The 19102-nt window shown below is 45.3% G+C and overlaps 1 protein-coding gene across 4 annotated transcripts in view; it reads right to left on the bottom strand.

The window, feature by feature from the left end:
* GALNT16 (polypeptide N-acetylgalactosaminyltransferase 16) overlaps nucleotides 1–19102 on the bottom strand; it is a 75096-nt gene that overhangs the window by 12125 nt on the left and 43869 nt on the right. For all 4 annotated transcript variants that reach the window (XM_054161584.1, XM_054161587.1, XM_054161586.1 and 1 more), the window contains exons 4-11: nucleotides 13901–13968; nucleotides 11419–11484; nucleotides 10282–10403; nucleotides 8401–8488; nucleotides 7409–7493; nucleotides 6266–6369; nucleotides 1296–1422; nucleotides 28–120 (exon numbers count right to left, since the gene is read on the bottom strand). In XM_054161584.1, the coding sequence (XP_054017559.1) occupies nucleotides 28–120; nucleotides 1296–1422; nucleotides 6266–6369; nucleotides 7409–7493; nucleotides 8401–8488; nucleotides 10282–10403; nucleotides 11419–11484; nucleotides 13901–13968 (753 nt within the window). The remainder of the gene's footprint in view (nucleotides 1–27; nucleotides 121–1295; nucleotides 1423–6265; nucleotides 6370–7408; nucleotides 7494–8400; nucleotides 8489–10281; nucleotides 10404–11418; nucleotides 11485–13900; nucleotides 13969–19102) is intronic.

A 19102-nucleotide genomic window follows, 5' to 3' on the forward strand; every position in this document is an offset into this window, starting at 1 on the left:
CCTGATCAGGATTCGATGGAAGCTTACCTTCCAAATGACTTCCCAATGGCAGACGGCCGGGCCTCATAGTAGTACTGCTTGTATTCATCCATCCACACCTCTGCTGTGCGCTTGGTGTTCCTGCACGGGGACGAGGAGATGCTTTGCTGAGCCCTGGTGGAGAACCTGTCCTCCCAGCAAGCAGGCACTGGGTGGGCAGACCTAAGGCCTGTCTGCCAGTGGGGGACAGTTCCAAACATGAAATGCAGTGAGCAGTACAGACTGATACAGACTGAATGTGTTGAGTTGAATTGTATGAAGTACAGAATAACAGAATACAGAATTAACCCGGTTGGAAAAGGCCTTTGAGATCATCATGTCCAATCGATCACCCAACACCATCTAATCAACTAAACTGTGGCACTAAGTGCCTCATCCAGCCTCTTTTTAAACACCTCCAGTGATGGTGACTCCACCACCTCCCTGGGCAGCCCATTCCAATGGCCCATCTCTCTTTCTGGGAAGAACTGCTTCCTAATATCCAGCCTAAACCTCCACTGGCACAGCTTGAGACTGTGTCCTCTTGTTCTGTCACAGGTTGCCTGGGAGAAGAGACCAACCCCCACCTGGCTGCAACCATGATGCTTCAGTTCAGAAGTTACCATTTTAACAGCCATAAATTACCATGCATTTTTCACATATGGTCCCTCTACTAACTGTCACCATTACCCTGCTTTTGCTTCGATTGAAATGATGTCATGGAATAATTCAGCTTGGAAAGTGCATCTAGGTATCACCTGGCCCACCCTTCTGCCCAAAGCAGACTAGCTTCAGGTTAGGTCATGTAGTTCAGGGTCTTGTCTGATTGAGTTTTGAAATCTCCAGGTATGGAGATCTTCTTTTCTCTTCCCACCTGTCCTGCAGAGGGAGTTGTCCTTAGGGCTTGCCTCAGAGCACATACTGCTCAGTAGGATCTCTGGACTCAAAAGCAGTTCAGAGGCAACAGGGACAGCTAAGGACTGCTGATAGACAGCACAAGTCATAGGACAGTATCCACAAATAGCCAGGGTCTTTCTCTGGGGTACTGCTCTCCATTGCAGACTGAGGAAGAACAAGATACACCAATCCAAACAACAGAAACAGGAACAGGTTTTGTTCATGGAAAACAGCAACTCATCCTTCCCTTGAGAACAGATGCTCAGCCACAAGCTGTTCTCCTCTGTCATCAGGCAGAACAACAACAAAGAATTTTGGCTTATTTAGAAATGTCCAACATCAAGGAACCAACTGCTACCAAGGAACCATCAAACACCTACTTGATGTAAGTCAGTGCGTTGCCCTCGGGGAAGTCATAGGGATGGCGCTTCCTGAACACATGGCCCACTCGACTGCAGGGAACGATCTCCAAGCTGCCACCGCACATCCACACTCGGAAAGAGAGCTCTGGAAGAGACTCTAAGAGTTACACAGCTGCAGGCAGACTGGCAGTATTTCTGAAAAGGGAAGCTTCAGCAGTGTGTCTGAAAACCTCGACCCTCTGCCCTAGATGTATAGTCTGCAACAGCAAAACTAGGAAATATGATGCTGTGGTGAGAGTGGGAAACTGTCCTCCTTTTGTTAAAATGGAGGCAACTCTTGTGGCTCAGAGACTTCCCAGACTTCCCAGTCTTCTTGAGTCCCACTCCTCTCTTTGGTCCCCCAGGCATTTTAGTGAGACACCTTCCCCTTTGACCAGATCCTTGTGTTGCTGTCAGGCTTTCAGGATGCCATTTAGCAACAGACTAAGGTCACCCCCACATCCACCTTCTTTTGGGCTCCTGTAACATTCCAGCCCTGCATATGGGTGGAAGAAAAAAAAAGAATTCACTGTGTAAAGCAAATTGTGTGAAAAAGAAAGGGAGTTTAGGAGACAAGTAGGAAAAAGCGAACAAATTGAGGGCATAAGGAAGCAAGTGTGTGTCTAGAGCAGAGCCCCTGTCCCGTAAATACCTCCATGTTATTCACCCCACAATGTCTTCCTGTTCTTGTTCTGCTTGGCTCTGTTAATAATAATAATTAAAAAAAAAAAGAAGTGGATGACTGAATTACAGTTTGTCATCCACTGCCTCTGCTGGGGAAGCTACTCAGAGCAGTAATCAGCCTAATATTGTGACTGTAAAATACAAAGAGAACGTTGCTACTTGAAGAAATCCAGCTGGTCCCGAAGCTAAACTCAACATTTTGTTAAAGGATTAGAAGAACGTGGAGCTTTGATGTACAGGTGCTTATTTGCATCTCAGAAGAGGTGCTACCTCATTCAACTTATGGCTCTGTCCTCACAAATTTAATCAATGCCACACCAGAGGGGTTTTCCACTTGTGTTTCATATGGCAGTGAGAAGAAGGAAGAAGGAAAATGAAAATTAGCTGGGTGGTTTGGTAGTCCTTAACAAAAGGCCTTCAGATTGTACAGAATGATTACTTCAAAAACTTTACTCAGTTCAGATTTCCCTCCAGCAATGCCTGAATTAGGGGGCTCTGATGTTTAGAAATTCAGAAAGAAATAATGTATCCAGATCTAATGGCTGTTTCAAAGCATGTACATACACTAACATCTTCCCAGCCTTCCTGTTTTTCCCTATAGCTCCTGGGAAACGTTTAAATAGTATGGAAGAAGATGGTGTAGTTGTCCTAGCTTTTAAATTAAAACCCCATCATTTTATTAGACTGCATTTTGTGCCATTTCTTACTAGCTTTTGTCTCTCCCTGACTCCTTCCTAGAGCTTATTATTTCCAGACTCCTTTCAATAGGGAGTTCCAGTTAAGAACAAACAAACAAACAACAACAACAAAAAGAACAAGATATAAGTTTCTGTCTGGCAGTGTCCAGCTGGCTTTTGCTTTCCTGGAATGAGGCTCTGACTCACTCCAGCCTGTAACAAAACCAAAACGCTCAATCTAGCATGTGTAACTTAAAGTGATGTTCATCTCCCAAGAGATGATTCCTCACACCATATTGGTATCTTAAGCAGACAGAGGCAGACTGCATGTCCAGGTTTATAAATGACAGAATTCTGGACAGAAGTGGAAAAGAAAGCAGATTTGGGGCACTGAAAAAGCAAATGGAGATCTTATTAAAAACTTTCATTCTCTGATGGAAAGCACAGAAGAACATTTCACTGTGTATTTTCCAGGACATGCCCTAGTCCATCTATGTTTTAAATGAGTTAGTCACTGTGGCTTTTCCCCATCATGGTGGAATAGAAAAGGTTTACCAGCTCATATCCAGCTGGAAAGATATCTAGGCAGCTGGTCATTACTGCCTGATCATTTCTGTGTACCTGCTGTGTGCACAGCGCCTGTTTGGCTCTGCGTCTTACCTCTCTTACCCTGTCCTCACAGGAAAGTTTTGATGAAGTAGTTCATTAACAATTGCCTTTGTGTGCAAGGAATGGCCTATCTCAAGGTGAGACTCAATGAGGCCCAAGGCAACCTGGTCTGGTTGGGGGTGTCCCTGCTGACTGCAGGGAGGTCAGACCGGGTGACCTTTGGAGGTCCCTTTCGGCCCAGATCACTCTATGACCTCACCCACCCAAATTAGTCAGAACCACTCCCTCACCTTACCTTTATGGTGACTTCCACTCAAAACTGAAATTAGTAGTAAAAAATAGTGTTTCAGAACATTATCAACATTTTTCCTTGAACAATTAACCAAGTTTGGGTTTGGTGTTGTCGGTGGGTTGTTTTTTTTCTTAAGAGGGTAAATTAATCATTCTGAATACTTCAAGTAAAATCAATACTTCTTGTTGCCAAATACAAGTGGATTTCTACCCCTCTGCCATGCAACAGGAGCAGGCTTAGAGTAAAAGGCACTGGCTGATTTGTTTCCTCACATTATGCTGAAAATAGGAACAAAAGTTAGCTTTAAAAAAGGAGTCTGTTTTGGGTTTTAAATACCTTCCCATTGCCATTGTCACAGTGGAGGTGTGGCAATGTTGTTCAAGGACAGGCCACATTAAACAGAGTATTGTGCACTTACCTTTGCCCTTTTAAGTGAAGATTGAAGGTGCAGGGCAAGAGAAAATGGACTGGAGATAAGGAATTTACAGAGAAACAGCACAAGACAAGACTGGCAAGCCCTGAACACCTCGCCCGACCGCTGCCAGGCTTTACAAGAGCAATTTGAAGGAGAATGAAGCAAGTTCTGCAGGAGTTTTGATCAGCTCTACATGAAAGAAGGGCTGTGGGTGTGCAGGTAATTTACTGCCACTTGCAGCAGAGAGCTCTGCTTAGCGTCAAGCTACCAACATGCGCAACAAACAATATGGGGCTCCCAGGTGGACAGAAAACAACCAAAAGCCCAAAGAAATATTCTTTCTCTGTCTTTGAGGTCTACAGCTTTGGCACAGTTGCAGCTCAGAGGCTAGTAGGATGGCCAGGTGGCTAGCTCTGCAGCTGGAGGGCTACTGACAGCAAAGAGCTGAGTATGGTCATGCAGAAGAATCTGAGGGGATCTTCATGCTTGTGTAAAAGATTGCCCAGAGTGCTCAGCTGATGCAACTAGCAGTGCTGAGACCCCAGTGCCAGCCCCATTTAATATCTCTCTTTAATCTCATGAATATCCTAAAACTGAAGCAAGACCTCAGAAGACAGAGAGCACAAACACTAATTATTAGATATTTTGTTTTCAGAAAGTGGTACCTTGATATTCTACTATTAGCCAAAGATGATACTTCAGCATTTCAGAAAGAGGCAGCTCTCCCAGCTGTGTTCAGAGAAACGAAAGTTTCCTCTTCCTGACTATTTATTTATTTCTAATCACTCTTCCAGACACTGGTAAACACCATATAAATTCTTCTTTAAAGGGTTTGAATTACAAATCTGTGACATTTATGGAAGCTGTAGAAACAGAACTTTTGGGGGGGGCAGTACCAGAAAGTCTTCTTAAACTGACTGCAAGGCAAAGCAAGGCTTTTGTCTCTTCAGCTCCACCTGCTACATTTCTAAATGAATACCCCAAGCATTTGAGGGGTCTGTGAACCTCTTTTCAATACTCTTCTTCCTTTTGTCCTTAACAGCTGGTGACACTGCAGCATCCCTTCACACGGGCAACAGAGATGCCTGGAATATCTGTGCTACAATTAGGTGCAAGGAGATGGGTTTTAGCATCACGCCCTGCAAGATAACAGCATTTGAGTGGACAGATTGCCTTGGGCTTCTGAATTCCTTGGATGTTTGTGGTGCCCCAGTCTGCTTCTAAATATTTGTATTCTGAATGTATTTGGACACAAATTTCACTTCAGAAGAGGGTTGTTTTACCAGGAAAAATATCCTTCTGACCTATCGAGCTGGGAGAGCTACTCAGATTTTTCTGGGAAATAAGAGCACAGGAGTGACTATCTACTTCAGGGCTGGGTCAACATAGACTGACTGTATCTGGTTTGGCTGAGCTGGAGTTAGTTCTCCCCAGAGCATCTTTTTAGTGCTGCATTTTGCAGTGCTGTAGCTGGGAGCTGATAACACACCAGTGTTTTGGCTACTGCTGAGCCAAGGACCAAGGCTGTGCTTTTAAATCATTTTCCCTCTGCAACAGTATGCTGAGGGGTGTGCAAGATCTTGGGAGGGGACACAGCCAGGCCAGCTGAAACAAACTGACCAAAGATATTCCATGCCATTTGATCTCAACTCAGATATAAAAGCTAAGTGAAAGAAGGAAGGGTGTGGACATTTATTGATGGCATCTATCCATAGTGGAACAACCACTATGGGTATTGGAGCCCTGGTTCCTGGCAGTGACCCAACAACGTCTGACTTGATAGAAAGTAGAGAAGAACATCTTTGTTTGCTTTTGCTTCCATGTCTGGCCTTTGCTTTTGCTTTGCATCCTATCAAACTGCTTCTATCTTGACTCACAGGCCTTTTGTTATATTTTCCCTCTCCCCTATCCATCTAAGAAGGGAAGTGATGGAGTGGTTTTGGTGGGCATCTGGCCCCCAGCCAGGGCCCAACCACTACACTGACACATGAAGGACTGGAGGAACAACAATTTAAATATTAAGAGATTCTTCTTCCCTCATTGTACTATGGAAGCAGCTGTATAATAGTGCATATGCCTGTAAGTGGGTGATAGTCCTGATCACAAAAGGCTGACAGTGACACCATCCTGACAGACATGGGGATTACCTGACCACGTTCCTAGCCTTACACTGACATGCAGATCAGATCTCTCAGAAGTTCTGTTAAGCAATGAAGGACTGAGAAGTGGTTCTGTGTTAGTGTGTCATTCCCCTGAAACCTCCTAAACTTACCAAAATTTTCTCCTCCCCAGATGTCCATTTGAGTATCATATTTTCCCAGGTGGTTAAACCAAGACTTGTTGATCACAAATATGCCTCCTGCTATGACGGGGGTTCTGGAAAAGAAAACGTGAGTCCACACAAGATCATCACATATGTAGCCACTCTATCTTCATTTTAGAGTGAATACAATTTCAGAGTGAATACAATTTGTCTAGGCCTGACAAATTGTATCTCATTTTACAAAGAAAAATAGTACAACTGGGACATGAACCTGCAGCACACTTCTGAGATCTCCCTTACTACACCATCCTCCTGCCTGTGTTAGGTGGCCCTGCAAGCACTACATGAGTAATGCAGTGTCTTTTGCATTTATACAAACATGCACAGTGTGAAGAAATGGCAGGGGCATAGCCTGATGACTGTGTGTACCAACTGCACGTGGTGTGAGAGATGCTGCTGCATGTACCGTTCTATTATTGGTGAGCTGGTTGCTTCTGGTCTCACAAAATTACACAGAGGAACTTAGTATTACTTCTATGTTATAAACAGGGAGTTATTTGTCTATACAGACAAGCACTGCTGTGACTTTTTGTAGAATTTGTCACATTCTACATTCCTCAGAGCCATGTATACAGCAGCAAAGCTGACAATAACTGTTCCAGCCAACAGAGTCTGTTTTGTCCATGAATATGTGTATCTAGGAGGGGAGGATAATTCTGTGCCTCAATTACTAGGCAGGATTCAGTTCCCAGTCTTCTTTTACACTTGCTGGGTGACTGTTTAGTTGCTTCATTCCTTAATTCTTCATCTGGAAGATGAAGGCAATTAAAAACCCCAATAGGGATTTCTGAGGCATTCAGAGTGCTGACTGAGGGAGACCACAAAACCAAACATCTAGAAGAAGCGGTGGCTTGAAGAGGTGGCATGCCTGCAAGCCTATAACAGCACATAATTGCTGTCTTTACAATGTTCAGAGGGTAATACTCTCAGAATCAGGGTACAGACCTCAATGCATTCAGAAAATGATGTGAAGAGTTTGTCAGCATCAAGCGAACACTATGACATTGTGTTTTCAGCAAGGCAGTTCCTGTGCACTCCTTGTCATACCAATGAAGGCTCAGTAAAGGCATTTGGGGAACTGTACACAGCTACCTTATAGACTGAGTTGGGTCTGTTCTGGACATCTTCTGCTCTATAGGAATCTGCTCCCACTTAAAGTGAAGGCTCCAGTCAAACCCTGAGAAGTAAAAAACATGTCAGATAGACTTTGTTATTGTTTTTCTACTAGCTTCAATGATAGGCTTCTCCTTTGAGTCACAGGCTGTCCTTAATTTTCTTCCCTGGCCTTCCTCACAGACTACCTAAAATGACAAGTCTGTCCTAATGTAGAAACCATCCCCTTTTGTCTTAGCATCTTCATTAGAGTTCTCTGCTCAACTCCATTCCACAGCTTCAGGAGTGTTCATGTGAGATGTAACTGCATTTTGGTCAGTCTGCTTTAGACTTCCCTGCCTGCCAAAGGGCTTTGTGGGATGTGATGCATTCTGAGTACAAGGGCCTGCAGACCACTGAAACCAACACCCCTTTCAAGACTACCACTTATTTATTGTTGGCCTGCAGTGGATAGTTGATCACAGCCCAGTCACTAACATTATACCATTATTAAGGGTAGCCGCAGAATGAGTAGCAAGCAGTGTGGCAGTGAATCCCAGTCACAGAAGAGGGGGAAGAGCACCAGGCACTGTGGGTGACTACAGAAACAGCTGCAGAGGGTTCACCTGCGAGGACAGAGGTGAAAATGTTTTTCAGAAGTCATGAGATGGCCTCACAGATCAGAGCAGCAAGTGGAAGAGCCTGTCAGACTCCAGTGTACATGCAGTGTAAGGAGGGCCTGGTGATGTATATTTCATCAGTTAACTAAGCCCTGAAACTGCAAAATGCTGTGACAGTGATGCAAGCTCAAGAGGAAAACACTAGCTGGGATTTGCTTTAAGTCTGCAAAAGATCCCTGCAGGAAAAAGAGGACAGAGAACTCATCAGGAAAGATTATCACTCTGTTTTCTTGGAAAGCTGAAGAGACCGTCGATTATTTCTCCTGCACCATCCCTCAGGCCTAACTTACACAAGAGATTCATTGTACCCACCTCCCCTCAGATCTGCTGATGCTGCCAGGTAGGCAAAATTATCCAGGCTGATAACATCAATGATTGGACTCACCACTCGGGTATAATCCTGAGGGACAGAGAGAAAGGGGGGAAAAAAACATGGTCAGGCTCTTCTTGAATGTTAAGCAAAGCTACCAGAGATCAGAAAACACAAAGATGCACATGTAAATCCTTGTCTGGGTTCTCCACTGCAATGCTGGTAGCTGAGCAGGAGATGCACGGCCACTACATCCAAACATGGAGATAGCAGGTACTAGCCAGCTGCACACCGTGGATGTGAGAGTGGAGCTTGGGACTGCAACACTCAGGAGTGCTGCTAAGAAACAGCTCTCTATTTCCTGCCCAAATTACAAGGCATGAATCACTGTCCCAAAGGTTTTGTGCTTGTTTTTGATATCTACTGACAGCACACCTTCTGCTCTGTCATGCTGAGGTATTAACTCATTAGCATCAGCCTGGAAATTACCAACACCCTAATAAAGCACCTTCCTAATAAAGTACTATGAATCAAGATCCTGCACTTAAGAATCATAGTGCAAACTGAAAAGTTGAGATTACAATAATTTTTCAATATCATGAGACCAGGCATTAAAGATGAATCTTGTGACAGCTGAAATATATGACAAAACACAGCGCTGGCAATGCCAGAAACAGCATCTTGTTATGAGACAGCTGCCAGCCTCTGTGTCTTTCCCTGTCAAACCTTTATTTGTGCCTTCCAACAGTTCCTCCTGCTGTAGCACACTTGGGTAGGATGGCACATTGTAGGCGAGAGCTATCACTCTTGTTTATTTCCCTCTGTGCTGCAATGGCTGCACAGCAAGAGTTATGTCTGCCTAGCCTCAGCACCCACCTGGCAGCCTGGCACCCCAGCCACTGCTCCAGCTGCTCAGCACTAGGACTGAGTAGGGCTAGACTGAAATACAAACTAGGATGCATGTGAGAAATGTAGGAAGAAGGTCAGAAATCGGTTGACTTCACAAAGTATACCAGAGTCAACAAACAAGCTTTTGCAAGCTAGATCCTCACCTTAAGAAAGAAGTGAGGTCCTTCCTGCTTAGGGACCCCTATGCTGCTGCTACTGCTGCTGCAGCTTGACTTAAAGATCAGAAGTTAAGTAAACATTTATGGGCTTCCAAGATGGAGGATTTATTGAGCAGGAATAAAAAGCAGAAGCTTTTATGTCATCATCCTGATGTTTCACCTTCTTCTGCACCTTCATATTAAGCCAATCAGATGTGAATCTAAGGCTGCATTAGAGCCCCTGCCGCTTCTCCTGGGGCCCATTACACCATCAGATCCTCCTTTCAGAAGACAGGATCAACCCAAGCCTCTTGCAAGCATCTCTCCCTGGGTTGTTCCGATTGTCTCCCCTCCAGCCCTACAGCACAGTCAGTGCAACAGCTGCTAATGTTCATGTCTCATTTTCACTCTCACGTCAGTGCTTTGCCAAGTGAACCAGCAAAGAGACATCCCTGCACTCACAGGCAGCTCCTCTGTGCCAAGAAGCCACCTGTGTGCAAGTTGTGTGTGTTGGCAGCTCAGCAGGAGCATTGATGGAAGGAAGTTTTGGGGAGTGACAAGGCAGCAAGAAGGGAGATGGCAACCATGGAAATGTTGCACAGGGTGTTCTGCCAAAGAGACAGAACTAGGAAGCACAGCACCTGCAGAAGGTGGCACAAGTTGGTAGGTCAAGATGGTAGAATCTGTTGCTTATCTAAGCTCAGGCTACCTGAGCTTACCTGAGTACCTGGACAGCCTTTGTCCTCACCAGTACTGCTGGTGGAATACAGGGGCAGAGGACCTCCAAGCACAAGACAGGCCACATCCATCCATCCCAGAGGGGGATCTGGTGCTCACCTCTTTTACTCTCTGAAGCATTGGCTGCAGCCACTCGCTGTTGACTTCACAGTGACTGTCCAAGAAGGTGAGGATGTCAGCAGTAGCCACTTCAGCTCCTCGTACCCGAGAGCGAATCAGCCCTGCAATGAGGAAAGGACAACAGAGGAGCAGGAAGGTTAGGAAGGAAACAGCTGGGCCTTCAGAAAAAAATACTTTGTGTGGCCATTACAGGGGATGAGTAGGTGGTTCTCCTGTATCCCATCTCAGAACCATGGGCAGCTTTAGCAGAGTAACCCCCAGGAGACACTGTCAGTTAAGGCCTCCCAGCATGCAAAGAATAACCTCATCTGTCATATGTCTGTGCCACTGAGCTTTCATATGGTTCCTGCTATGATGACATCAAGCCCTCCCCACAGGTACTTTGATGCTGCCTGCTTGATGTCACTCCCATTAGAGCACCCCGCTGCCTCTCTCACTGCTTCCACAGGTCCATGCTCTACTCCCTTCTTGTTGCCTTTCTTATACCTTAATTGCTTTATTCTCATTTGTCCCTTATTCCGCCCTGTGGTCAGAGATATCAACCTGGCTCTCAAATGTCTCAAATGTCTTTTACAGACTGCCCCACTGGCTGGGGTGCTCTTTGTGAACCAATCAGTGATTACTGTCTCACCCTCCAGATTCCCTCTCCAGGCCTGCTGTGCACTGACTGCTTTTAGGAATAAGCCATCGTATGTGACTCAAACTAGAGCAGCTTGGAAAGTCATCGTTACCATTTATGCACATAGGAGCTTAGAGAAATAACTGAATTGTGTCTTTTTAAGACAGGTATGTGATTGTTTCTCCTTTCTCCACATCTCCTAGATGGCTTGTTATCTGGCACTCTGAGTTTAAATGGACAGAATAGTCATAAAGTTGGGAAGAAATGGCCCTTGACCTAGCCAGGGCCTCTGGACACCACGTCTCATTATTTAAAGTATGGAGCCTGAAAGTTGGCAAGTCAGGTTCTCCCTCCACAGTGCCTCCAAACTAGGATAAGATGCCCTTAACCTGAAAAAAACCAAACTATATAGGGAAGCAACATATAAGCAGGTGATAGACAAACAGGGGCATGGAAAATCTGCACAGTCATTGTACCTACAAAGCTTCCACGCTCACCTTCTCGCCGAGTGTTTCGTAGACACTTGACCTTTGGGATCTTGGTAAGGAGCTGGCAGTCCTCAGCTTAGGGAAGGTGAAGAAAGAGAAAACAACAAAAAACCACAAAACAACATTTGGCACACATATATGAATTATTTAGCTTCAACAGACAGCTCCCATTAACTGTTCCCCTGCTCCTCTGCAGGAGGGGAAATTTTGCTTTCGTTTAACATCACATTAATCAGCCTGATGGCCTTAATCCTGTTGTCTAAAGAGTACACAGAGGAGCACTGCTGGCCTGCTCAGACGGCTGAGCCTGTTTCTTGTTCCTCTGAGCAGCCAGGCCTTCGCCCTCCCACGCTCAGTGTTTCACAGGCACAACGGGGCATGCGCTGGCAGCGTGGCACTGAGCACTGATGAAATGGAGAGACCACAGGGAGCCAAGGCTGCAAATCACCACACTGACAAATAAAAGAGAGGGCTGTTATACAAAGTGATTGCATCCGCTCCCTTCGCCTTCAGCGGCTCGTCTTGGCATTTCTCAGCATTTGTTCTTGGGGCAGTTTCTGCTTGATTTTATTTAATAAAGGCCACAGGGATGTGACCCACTTCCTAGGAGACATCATTACATTAACACATGGATGCCTAACTGAGGGCTTCGCTGGTAGCTTGCCAGAAGCTCAGGGCATCCCTCATCTACATTGACCAGAGAAGATGACAGAGAGGAACAGCTACTGGCTCCAGCTTAGCTGTAACAATGAGCAGTGGTTCTTTACTTCTCTATTGTTCTCTCTCTGTCCTGGTCCTAGTGGAGGTCCTGGGAATAACAATTTCTAACTTGCTCTTTTTCCAAGCTCCACCGAGTTCACCCCAGTTTCCACAGTCCTTTTCACATCTCACCCACCCCTTTCTGCTGTCATCCTCCCATAGACTGAGCACTCTGGGGGAACACAAAGGTCATTAGCCAAAGTGCATCTCTTGGCATGTTCCTGCACGAGCATTTCCACTCTCCTGGATGCATGCAATCTAAAATCCCACTCTTGAGTGGTCACTTGGCAGCTGCTGCATCATCCAAGTGAAGTGGTGGCTGCTCTTAGTCACAGCGCACCAAGATTTTGCTGGACATCTATTACCAGGGAAGACAACGCTCATCTTAGTCAAGTTACAACTTCAACTATGAGAATTCTTTTTATGTTATTCACTCTCCAGGTGTGGAGCACATCAACCAGACTGCAGCTACTTGACAGAGCTGACAGACTCTGCATCTTCAGAGAAACCGAGGCAGATATTAAAGCAAAGCACCAGATCTCAAACATGTGCTGAAGTGCCTCCATGCAGGTGCCTCTGGAGAGCAGCTGTATCCACAAATATCCAGCTGCCAGTAAAAAAACATTAGAACTGTCACAGGATGGAGCTTTTTAAACATCTTTCTTTTTACCCAGGAGCCTAAATGAGAGTTTCTGGTTGAGGCCTGTGCAGGACAGGTACTGTTGACCTGGAACACTTCAGCCATTGAGATTTGAATTTTTAAGTGCTGAATGTGGAACACTTAGGATTGTTTGCTGGAAACCAGAGAAGCACCCAACTCCAACAGCTGGGCACAGCTCAGTCCTTACCCAAATCACACTCTAAGACTCTCAGAAACTTAAATCCTTAATTGCAGCATCCACTTTTTCTTTTTTTTCTCCAAAGCTACATAAATAGCTGCAAAACCAAAAGAGCAATGCTTCCTCACCTCAGCAGGCCAAGGTGGGCATTGTCAGATATCTGTAAAGGGTTCTGAAGGAGTAATTATCAGTTATTATAACTATCACACAACTAGATTGTCCTTGAGTCTAGCACAAATCATGGGAGAAGCAAGACCTCACCCCGCCACCTCACCACTGCTACACAACAGCCAGGAGCAACAGCAACCATACAGTCCATGGCACCCAGTCTGCAGGTCTAGTGGGACTCATGCAGAAGACATTCCATCCCTGTGTCAAGTTGCAGAAGAAGGTATGGTGCTGCCCAAAGCAATAACCCTTCTGTGGCCTCCCACAGGGACACCTGTGATCCCAGACAGGAAGCAGGCAGACAGTCTCACCTCAATCTGCCTGCAGGACTCCAGACAGCAGTTTTCTGTCTGTAGGCTCCTTTGCATCCTCCTGCTCTCTTGAGTTTGTAATTCCCCACTCTACTCACCTAGACCATTGCTACACAGATATCTGTGCTAAACAGATCACAAAATTGTGCACAATGAAACTAGACAGAGATCTCCAGTAACGTGCCCGAAACTGCCAAGCTGACAGAAAGGGAAGACCCTATGGAAGACCAAAAGTGGAAGAAGCTCTGGCCTCTGCCATGCGTGGACATAAACTGAACACAGAAAGCTTCTCCCTTTTCATTTTCTCTTGCATACAGACAAGAGGGAATTTCTGTAAGGGAAGGGAGCTCACCAGAGCAAACAGAGGAAAACAAAGGGGAAGAAACACATACAAGGGAAATGGTCCACACTTACGATCTGAGCTGAAGTCATCCACCAAAATGATCTCCTGGATAAGGCTGGGAGGGGTGCGGTTCAGGACGCTGTAGAGACCCAGGGAGGAAAAAGACAAACTTTGTGAGCTGCCATAATAACAACAATGGTAGGACTGATACAAATCTGCTATACTATGCAGGAACACCACACTCCAGTAATGTGGAAGAGGAAACCTTGCCCTTGTACCAGAGTTCATTGGCAGGAGCCAAACTGCAAGCAGGAATATCCCAGAGAGCTATAGCATCTCAGCTGCACCTTACAAGAGACCACAGACAGGCAGCTGACTGCAGGACTTGCCTCGAGGAAACTACCAAAGAATGCTGTGGCACACTCTCTGCCTCTAAACAGAGAGGTGAAGAGGAGAGCACCACCTATCCCAAGGCAGCCAGGAGACTGCTGCTATATGCTAGGGTCACTGCTGAGGAACAAGTGAAAAAGCTGACACTTTCTCCAGCAAGATCTGTCTGAATGCCACAGATGAAGCTGATGGTGCTCTCTCACCGATTCCTTTCTATGAAAGGAAAGCAGTTTGATTTGGCAATATTCTACAATATGGGGTTTATTTTCACTCTTTGGCTTCTTATTTGTCTTTCTTTTAAATCAGCTCCCCAGTTGTTCAGAGGAGTCTCCTTTCTGCAGGCTGGCTGCACCAGACCCCACAGTATCCTCAGGAGCAGAGTGGATTTTCCTCTGCAGGACACAGGTGTTTTCACCTGCAAAGACGAGAGAGAAAACCTTCTGCCCTCCTCAGAGGTACACTTGAGTCAGAGCAGTTTGATTCTGACCTCTTAGTCCCTCTCATTTCTTTACAATATTCTAAATAACTTTCTTCTTCAAGTCCTTCATATTTCTCCTTAGAGCCTCCCACAGCATCTCTATGCACAGACAGGTCCTCATTGTCCAGTAACACTTAGGGATCTCAGTGACAAGGACAGTTAAGTAAACTTCAATATTAAAACCTGGTAAACACTGTCCTTCAAGTTCTAGAAACCCACTGGGAGCAATTCTAGAGAAAGACTGTTGGCTTTTTTGTTTTATACGGAAAGCAGACAAGAGTTAATCCCCTATTTCCAGGAATGGAGCTGTAGAGAAATAAATTATCATCTTGCTAAGCAGCATCACTGATGGCTTTGCATACAGAGCCAAAAGATTCCTCAGTTTGGGAGAGTTTTCTGTTGTCTCACACAGCAAAATCCGCACTGCTCTGCTGTTCAGAATCACGTCCCACTCCACTTCAGATTTATGCTGCCTCATATGTCTCAGGGTATTTGTATTTTGAGCTTACAAGTCCTTAGGTGACCAAGCTTGCATTTTTCAAAGCTGAATTTCATGCACTTCTCCTGGCTTGTACCTCTCTGGCTCCTCTAGCATAGCAGAGTGTGAGGGGGGGGGTGTTCCTCTTTGCATTTATAAGTGCATCTTCTCCTAACACAGCCATCATCTGCATATTTTACAGAGGTTTGCCTGTGCTGAACTTCTTATCCGTGCAAACTCAATGCAAAATATAACCAATCCAGGCAGGCTGCACCCCACAGTATGATGGCTGTAAAATGGTATTCTGCACCTTCTCCCAGCTAGCCTGACTATTAGCAATGGTCATATATTCTCCAAGTTTCAGGTCTTCCAGCTCAACATAACTAGGAAAAAAAATTAAACCAAACACTGCTCTCTCTTCACCTGCCTGCTGATTCTCTAGCAGAGAGAAAATGTTCCTTGAGCTGTTCACAGCTCACTGTTCTATCAATGCCCAGCTCTTCTCTCAGCTCCACAATAATTTGCTGTGGATCCTTGGGAAAGGGGCTTAATCTTCTTAGCACTTTGTCTTACATATCTTTTTAAACAAGAAACACAGTAATCCTGGCATTTCTCTTCAGTGAGGTGCAGAGACTAGCATAACAATCAATTACTTTTAGGAACAAAGTGCATTGTTGGGATTCCAAAACAATTCAAATGGCAATTGTCTTTTACAGCAGAAACAGACTGTTCTCCCCTTATCTCATGAATTCCCTACCTTCTTTTTCTGTCTCACTCCTTCCTTCTTTCGGTGCCAGTGTCCTCACTGTTGCATGACACCGAATCAGCACCGACAATGAGATTCTGTCCTCTGCTGATATGCCCACCCATCATCTGCTCACAGATAATCTTATCTATTCCAGATGTTAGCAGAGGAGCATCTCTTTTTTTGCTTTGCTCTGAAATAATCTTGTCTTTTGCCATTATTTAAATTGCCATTGTAATGAGCTGCTGTACCAAATGCATTACAGCAGCATGGTCTTAATCACGGTTTATACAGGCTCTCTACATAGGCGCCAAACCACTGACAGCTGTTTGAGTCCACTGACTTAAAGCCTGACTTTTAACAGTCCCTGCATACTGACTGAAGTCAGAAATAAAGACAAAGAAAGGGATCAGACACCAAAGCAGTATTGTCCCTTCTGCAAGAATGGTCACAGCAGCAGAACCGATGGCATTGCTTAATGACTAATCAGGCACAGACATCAATCACACAAAATGCCTTTAGAGTGACAGCTATTTCTGAAGGGGAACAGGATGCCAAGCAAGTAACTGGTTTAGGAGTGACAGCTATGTGCTGCTGAGGAAGAAATATCACACAGGAAAGCAGCTCTTGACAGACACACATCTCTGCAGGACCAAGGATGCCAACAATGAGCCATTTGAATTGGCACGTTCACAGGTTCTGGTGGGCAGCCCATTTCCCCTCTTCATTTTCCAAATTCCCCTTCTTAGCCTCTTGCTGAATATTTTTAACCAGTTGTCCCCCTCTGTCCTGAAAACAAAATTTCTCTGAAAGGCTTCCTGCATGGGGACAGTGTGATACAGGGCAGCAGGGGCATGAGGATGATCAGAGGGCTAGAGCACCTCTCTTATGAGGACAGACTGAGGGAGTTGCAGCTGTTCAGTGTGGAGAAGAGAAGGCTCTGAGGAGACCTTACTGTGGCCTTACAGTATCTGAAGGGGGCCTACAAGAAAGCTGGGGAGGGACTTGTTAGGGTGTCATGGTAATGACAGGACTAGGGGGAATAGAAAAAAACAAACAGAAATGGGTAGATTAAGACTGGATGTTAGGAAGAAGTTCTTCACCATGAGGGTGGTGAGACACTGGAACAGGTTGCCCAGGGAGGTGGTGGAAGCCTCATCCCTGGAGGATTTTAAGGCCAGGCTGGATGTGGCTCTGAGCAACCTGAGGTGTCCCTGCCCATGGCAGAGGAGTTGGAAATAGATGATCCTCCCAAATCTAGTAATTCCATGGCCTACTGGTGCACTGGCCTGGTCTTCCTGGGCAGCAGGTCCAGCTGCCTGTCACCTCTACCTAGGGCAGAGGAGTAAAATGACTGGAGTCCACAGCAGAAGGCACATATGCTGCCCATGATGCCTCTGGGGACCAGAAGGGACAAATGTGAAAGTGCTGGGGTGAATAAGTTATTCATCCCCACAATCACTTCTCTATTCCCCCCTTTCCCTAACAGAAACCTTTCTCCCTCCTCAGGTGGCAACAACAGCAGCAGAGACCTCAGGGTGAGCAGGACCAACTTTGCAACTACTCAGGTGCAAGAGGTGCTCATGTGAATCCATGTGTGCACAGATATAGGTGGGGTTAAGAGGAAGGGTGAGCAGATTAAGATCTGTCTGCCATGTTCAGGTAACTCTGAAATAGACCGTAATGCAGGAGTCTAATCCTTGGGTCCCTTCCTCTGACTTTTTGGTACCAGCATTGCCACTTAGATGAGTTACCTTGCAGAGCTGTCAGAATAACACAGTAAGACAATACCTGGCTCAGGCAAGCACATTTAGGCTCCCTCTAGTTTTAATTTAAGTTCAGTGCTGGTATTCTTTTCATATTCCTAGAATTTCCCAAAGTTTTACAGCTCATTTTTGAGTGCCTGCATTCAGGCACTCAAGAGCCAGGCTTGCAAAGATGTCGGATATAAAAACTTCAATTGGTAGTACATATCCTATTCACCTCTAAAGATCTGGTCTCTAAAAATTAAACTTTTCAGCTACAGAAAATTTTGCTCTTAGTGCTGCTCATTTCCATTAGTTGTCTGCTTTTGCTCCTACTTCTCTTATAGCATACCCATAGTCTAATTCTGATAACTAACCTTGGGAAAAGGGCCATAATAACACTGGAAGAATAGTTAACTTTCACCAGGTGTATCTCAAATGGTTAATGCCAATTATCTAAATAATCATGCTCTACCAGCCTTAAGAAAGCTCTTATGGATATAGAAATTATGACAAGCTGCAAGCCTGGCTAGTCAGCATGTAAGCAGGCAGTGCAATTTTACACCTCCTGTTGTTTAATATCTGAGTGATATTAAGCAACTGTGCAGACTCACAGCCAGGTCATAAACCAAACAGAATAGAACAGTCCTGTCCCTTTGACACTTGACTTATCCCAAAGTGCTGCAAAGTAATTACACATTATTTGGTGAACTGATTGTGGATGTGAATGGAGAGACAATTATAGCCACAGCAGTAACTCAGCCTGGCACATCCAGATGGGTTTTGCCAAAATACAGGACTCGCAGGTTACAGAAGTGGCCTTTAAGATAGGAAATCTGAAATCTGCAGGTCCCTCTATAACATCAGTGTCACCCTGCAAGTGGGGCTTAGCTCTATGCCTCTTCTAACAGTGCAGCCATGACCCATGCCTTCATCTCTGTGTACAACTGTCAAACCTCCTGTGCCTCAAAGACAAGACTACTCGCCCATGGTTGGTTGTGTGACACTGCAAATACTGTAGAGCTCAAGAAGAATTCAGCCTTTGGGATCCCTTGTCAGACAGGGATAAATCATAGACACTTCTGACATTTGATGTAAGCACAGAGTAAATCAATCCCATGCACTGGCTGTAAACCATCTGGCAAAGAGGACTCCATCTGTAGCCAAAGGTCTGGAAGAAATGCCAGCCATTCACAGCAGAGTGCAGCCACTCTGTTGTTCCTCACAACAGCCCTCCTCCAGTGGCAGCAGCAGGTTTGCAGGGATCAGTTGGAACAGATGGGTCATCCATTATTCAGGGTCTTTTTTAGGACTGCACTAGGATGCAGGATACCACATCCAAGAACTGGAAGTACCACATCTTGAATGCTGTGGCCAGTTCTGGACTTCCCAAGACAAGAAAAAAAGAGGGACACACTGAAGCAGGTCCAGTAAAGG

The sequence above is a fragment of the Dryobates pubescens genome, chromosome 5 (assembly GCF_014839835.1).
Source record: "Dryobates pubescens isolate bDryPub1 chromosome 5, bDryPub1.pri, whole genome shotgun sequence".
Taxonomy (NCBI): Eukaryota; Metazoa; Chordata; class Aves; order Piciformes; family Picidae; genus Dryobates; species Dryobates pubescens.